This window comes from Cetorhinus maximus, chromosome 34 (genome assembly GCF_964194155.1).
Source record: "Cetorhinus maximus chromosome 34, sCetMax3.hap1.1, whole genome shotgun sequence".
Classification (NCBI taxonomy): domain Eukaryota; kingdom Metazoa; phylum Chordata; class Chondrichthyes; order Lamniformes; family Cetorhinidae; genus Cetorhinus; species Cetorhinus maximus.
This window is the reverse complement of record NC_135912.1, coordinates 2,345,823-2,351,862: the sequence shown is the minus strand read 5'-3', so window position 1 is coordinate 2,351,862 and position 6,040 is coordinate 2,345,823. Positions and strand designations below refer to the sequence as shown.

The window sequence follows — 6,040 nt, the reverse complement described above, 5'->3', positions numbered from 1 at the left end:
TTCTAACAGGCAGTCAAAACAAGCAACTGGAATGGGACAGGTGGATGGAATGTGTGTCTGATCACACAAGAGGTCAAAGGGAAAACCTTCCTGTGGCTGGAGATACCTGGCACAAAAGAAAATTGTGTGGCCTTTTGTAGCCAAAAATCACAGTTCCAAAACATCACTGCAGGATGTCACTAGGAAACATCTTTGGCTCAACCATCTTCATCAATGACTTTCCTTCTGCCATAAGATCAATAAGGCCAGGATTAGGGCATGTTTAATGACGATTTCAATGTTCAGCTCCATTCATAAATCCTCCAATGATGAAGTAGCCCACGCCAGCAAGACCTAGATAGTATCCAGGCTTGAGCTGATAAGTGGCAAGTAACACCTGCTCCACATGGGTATCAGTTAGTGGCTATCCCAAACAAGCGGTCCCACAATATCCTCTTAATCACCAGCACAGGCACCATGGCCAAAACCCCCACCATCGCCATCTTTGGGTCACCATTAACCAGAACTTGAACTGGTCCAACCATATCAGTACTCTCAAAGCAGCATAGGGACAGGGTATTCTAGATGATTGGCTCATCTCCCAACCCACATATCAGTTGTGTAATGGAATACTCAACACTTGCCTGGAGGGTGCAGCTGCAACAACACAAGACTATCAATGCCATGCAGGATACAGAAATTTACTAGACCGGCCCACCTGGCACTAAATACAATGTGCATCTGTTCCATCATTGCTCCACCGTGGCTCTTGTACATACAATCTATAACCTTTAAAAAGCTCTGTTAGGCCACAACAGGAGTATTGCATCCAGTTCCGTTCAGCACACTTTAGGAAGGATGTGAAGATCCTTGAGACGGTGCAGAGGAGATTTATTAGAATGGTTCCAGGGATAAGGGAATTTAGCTACAAAGTTAGGTTGGAGAAGTTGGGGTTGTTCTCCTTAGAGCAAAGGAGGTTGAGGGGAGATCTGATAGAGGCGTACAAGATTATGACATAGATTTAAGGTTTTGGGCAAGAGGTATGGGGTGGGGGTGCTGGAATGTGAGGAAGAACTTTTTGTTTTATAGAGTGTGGTAACAACCCAGAATTCACTGCCTACAGGGAGGTGGAAGTGCAGATGATCAATGATTTCAAAAAGAAATTGAATACGTACTTGAGGAAAGGAAACTTCCAAGGCTATAGGGATAAAGTGGGGGAATGGGACTGGATTGCTCTATAGAGAGTGGACATTGACTTGACAGGCCAAGACTCTAATCTACAGGATGCACTGCAGCAACTCACCAAAGTTACATCAATAGCCCTCCCTCCCCTTTGATCTCTATCTCCTAGAAGGACAAGGTTAACAAGGTCATGGGAAGATTATCACCCCCAAGTTTCCTTTCAAGTCACAGAGCTTGGAGCGACATCAGCACAAGATGACAGCAGTTCAATGAGAAAGTCCACTACCACTTTTTCAGGGCAACAATGGATTGGCAATGAAAGCCAGTCTTGCTAGCATTGTCCATTTACAGATCAAAAATAATTGTTACCAAGGAGCAAACAATGAGCTGGAGGGGGCCCAAAGATGGAGGATGTGCCAAACTCTAATGGTTTTTACTCAACTATAACCACTCAGGTACATGGGCACCTTTAATTCTGGAGAACATAGATGATTATAGTGTGACCCAGGCTTCACTTGTGGCCCACATACCTTTCACATGGCTCTCAGCACATTTGCTGCTCTCTTTTGCCTTTGCAATTTCATTCACATGTCACTAGGGCCAAGAAGGAATGTTGTTCCTTCTCCTTTTCTTGTCCCTGACAACAATCCTTTGCTTGCCCTAATCTTCCAGCTAAAGGTAGCAAGGGGATTTTATAAAGAACTAGTTGGTCTCCACTTGACATTTGTACAAGATAGAAAATTTGAAATCTAGAACTCAGGCTCGATCCCATTGCTCTGTGGCATAAGTTTCAATGTTCCAGACAGTGGCTGTAAGCAAGATTGGTATTGTGCTTTCGACAAAAGCCATTGAAGAATAGTGCCTTGGACAAATACCATCAGAAATAAGTCAGTCTGGCAAAAATGTTACTTTCTTTTATTGTGACAATACAATAATTGTTAATGTGGGGAACAGTGGCATTGAAATTATTTAAGAAAAGAGCTTAACTTGGTAACACTCAATTCCTTTTGTGCACTGTTTTAAATGAAAAGGTAACTTATTTATTTTAATTGGGTCGACAGCTCTCTAAGATGAAGGAGTTTCATAGTAACATGTTCAGTCTTTTCACAATATTTACATAGTGCCATTTTAAGCACTTTAGAAAAATTGTTTCTAAAAGACTATGTGCATTTTAGTCCTTATTCTAACACAGAAGCTGAAAATTCAAACAGGTAGCAGGAACAATGTTCTGCCCAGCAATTGAAGGATTAACATGACAAATCTATTCAGACCTTGTAGTTATACATGAGGTCAGGGCCTAACAATGAGGGCAGAGCAGAATGGATAATGATAGTCTAAGTCCTGTAAAAAGAGCCACTCTCAAGATGCAGCTTTCCACTCTAATATGGCTGACAAGAACCCACTGAAGGTGCCACAATAAACTGCTGCGCTCAACAGAGGGGAAAAAAACCTGCACAGAAATAAAATGGCTTTCATTTGGACTTGTAATTGCCTGATGGGCAATAAATAAATTCAAAGTGACAGGGTGTCTAACACCAATCCCTCTTTTCTTTGACACTCCATTGCTGCAGTTCAGATGTCTTGCCACACTGAGGTGCTGCCTCTGTGGAATTCCACATTATACTGCAATCTTCGTGTTCCGAAAGCTTGAATTGTCCCTGAAATGATCGAGGAAACAGTAACTCAAGATGGGGTCAACAAAGACAATAAAAGGGTTCATACAATGAATGACCGTGTGATCAATTACTTTGAAGTGTGGTGCCTGGAGGGATCGCTATGGTAGTACCAGGTGACCTGGGAGCGATTGCTCAGAGGGAGTGACAGCTCATGCAGCATAGGTCAGCAAGAAGCAAAACAAAACAAAAACAGAATTACCTGGAAAAACTCAGCAGGTCTGGCAGCATCGGCGGAGAAGAAAAGAGTTGACGTTTCGAGTCCTCACGACCCTTCAACAGAACTGAGTAATATTAGGAGAGGGGTGAAATATAAGCTGGTTTAAGGTGGGGGGAGAGAAGTTGTGGGAGGGGGGGGTGGTTGTAGGGACAAGCAAGCAGTGATAGGAGCAGATAATCAAAAGATGTTACAGATAAAGGAACAAAGAGGTGTTGAAGGTGGTGATGTTATCTAAGAGAATGTGCTAATTAAGAATGGATGGCAGGACACTCAAAGTACAGCTCTAGTGGGGGTGGGGTGGAAAGACTGACAGGGCTGTCCAAGGGCCCAAACACTCCTTCCAAGTGAAGCAGCATTTCACTTGCATTTCCCCTAACTTAGTCTACTGCATTCGTTGCTCCCAATGCGGTCTCCTCTACATTGGAGAGACCAAACGCAAACTGGGTGACCGCTTTGCAGAACACCTGCGGTCTGTCCGCAAGAAAGACCCAAACCTCCCTGTCGCTTGCCATTTTAACACTCCACTCTGCCCTCTTGCCCACATGTCTGTCCTTGGCTTGCTGCATTGTTCCAGTGAAGCCCAACGCAAACTGGAGGAACAGCACCTCATCTTCCGACTAGGCACTTTACAGCCTTCCGGACTGAATATTGAATTCAACAACTTTAGATTTTGAACTCCCTCCTCCATCCCCACCCCCTTTCCGTTTCTTCCCCTTCCCTTTTGTTTTTTCCAATAATTTATATAGGTTTTTCTTTTCCCACCTATTTCCATTATTTTTAAATCTATACCTGTAATGCCCTGTCAGTCTTTCCACCCCACCCCCACTAGAGCTGTACCTCGAGTGTCCTGCCATCCATTCTTAATTAGCACATTCTCTTAGATAACATCACCACCTTCAACACCTCTTTGTTCCTTTATCTGTGACATCTTTTGATTATCTGCTCCTATCACTGCTTGCTTGTCCCTACAACCACCACCCCACCCCCAACTTCTCTCCCCCCACCTTAAACCAGCTTATATTTCACCCCTCTCCTAATATTACTCAGTTCTGTTGAAGGGTCGTGAGGACTCGAAACGTCAACTCTTTTCTTCTCCGCCGATGCTGCCAGACCTGCTGAGTTTTTCCAGGTAATTCTGCTTTTGTTTTGTTTTGGATTTCCAGCATCCGCAGTAGTTTTTTGTTTTTATCAGCAAGAAGCAATTGGCCACAGAACACTGGACAAAATTACTCACTAAGCATTGCTCACAAAGCCCCTGCCCATACAGTACTAGGACACAAGCAGCAGGTGAGTTTGGAAAACTAATCACACAGCACTAGGCAGCCAAAAACAATTGGATGTGGATTAAAGGAGAGCTGGGAGACATTATCAGATTACAGATAGTTGATGCTGCTGACAAGCAGTAACCTAAATAACATAGGTTCTGAATCAGATTAACAATAATCTAAAACAGATCAAACCCTAATCCGTTAGATTTCTGTTTCAGAAGTGCAAAATATGCTTGTTATAATACCTTGTCAATTAGGTGAGTATATTCAAAGATCTATATACTAAAACATTGCTTCAAGATAGCACTCAGTCCGTTTGATCTCCTGGACTGGTTTTCATCGTCTGAGGGGGAGAGGGAGAAATTTTATAGAGTATGTTAAGGGGTAGAAACCCTGGATGATATCCCCTCTTACCTACCTTAAGAGCACTGAAGCATTCTGGATGAGATCAGTTTAACTCATCACAGACTGGAAATGATACCCGAGGCCTTCCTAATCAGCAGGGCTCATGTCTCTTGGGGCACTAACTTTACTCACAGCCGTGGGGAGCTTTTGACCACTTATCTATCATTCAATTCTCAGTAAGAATTCACAATGAGCCAATCTTACTTGATACTGTCTGTGTGCGTCTTATACTCCATAATGGTGCTAGGCGGTAGGTTCAACACACGGCGCAATGTGTCACGTATCCGAGCGGTAGTTGCTTGATCGCTGGCTGTTTTGTTCCACACTGAAATTATATCTTCCTGCAAGTAGAAATTAAAAAGGAGAATTTTTCATGCAGCAGTCAATTTTTGAAACAGGTCTCATAAACAGCAAAAACTGTCTTTCACAACCTCAGGATGTGCTTTATAGCCAATGATGTACTTTTTGAAGTTTAATCACTGCTGTAATGTAGGAAACGAGGTGGACAATTTGCGCAAGATCCCAAAGAGAGCACAGTGGTAATGGTCAGTAAATCTGGTGGTGTTGGTTGGGGAATATATGTTGGACAGGACATTGGGAGAACTCCCTAGTTCTTCTTCAATTACTGTCATGGGGTCTGTTACATCCACCTGAAAAAATAGACAAGGCCTCACTTTGACTTCTCAACTGAAAGATGGCAACTCTTACAATGCAGCACTCTCTCTGTCCTGTACTGAAGTGTCAGTTTATATAGAGTGTTTAAATCTTGTAGTGGGGAGAGCAGTGGAGACAGGGTCATTGAATATTCTTAAGGCTGAGTTAGATAGATTCTTGAATGACAAGGAAATCAAAAGGTACAGGGAGTAGACAGGAAAGTGGAGTTGAGGCCACAGTCAGATCAGCCATGTTCTTTTCAGATTGTGGAGCAGGCTCGAAGGGCCGAATGGCCTACTCCTGTTCCTAATCCATGTGTTTGTAACTCACGAACTTCTGACTTTTAGATAAATGATGTCACTGAACCAATCTGTCCTGCAGGTCTGGCTATTTATACTTAGCAGCAATTGACTGCATTCTTCCAGTGTAAAAGCAGCCTATATGAAATGTGAATTTACCTAATTGATTCGTATGAATCTCATATTACTCCCGTTCTGCTGTATGAGACAGGAAACTATGTTTCATAGCGACTGTTTTTTTTTGCCATCTGGCAGTCTCAGCAGCCAGCACTCAGTGGAATTAATGGTACATGGTTATGCTAAGTATACTGTATTAATATTTTCGACTTGCAAAATCAGTTGAAGCCCTCTAGCTGTTAG

General features: G+C 42.9%; 1 protein-coding gene across 2 annotated transcripts in view; it reads right to left on the bottom strand.

The window, feature by feature from the left end:
* Positions 1 to 2,060: 2,060 nt before the first annotated feature.
* LOC144671752 (eukaryotic translation initiation factor 4E type 2-like) overlaps positions 2,061 to 6,040 on the bottom strand; it is a 37,648-nt gene continuing 33,668 nt past the window's right edge. For both annotated transcript variants that reach the window (XM_078533767.1, XM_078533768.1), the window contains 2 exons: positions 4,932 to 5,068; positions 2,061 to 2,819 (listed from right to left, as the gene is read on the bottom strand). In XM_078533767.1, coding sequence (XP_078389893.1) covers positions 2,780 to 2,819; positions 4,932 to 5,068 — 177 coding nt within the window. In that variant the 3' untranslated portion in view covers positions 2,061 to 2,779. The remainder of the gene's footprint in view (positions 2,820 to 4,931; positions 5,069 to 6,040) is intronic.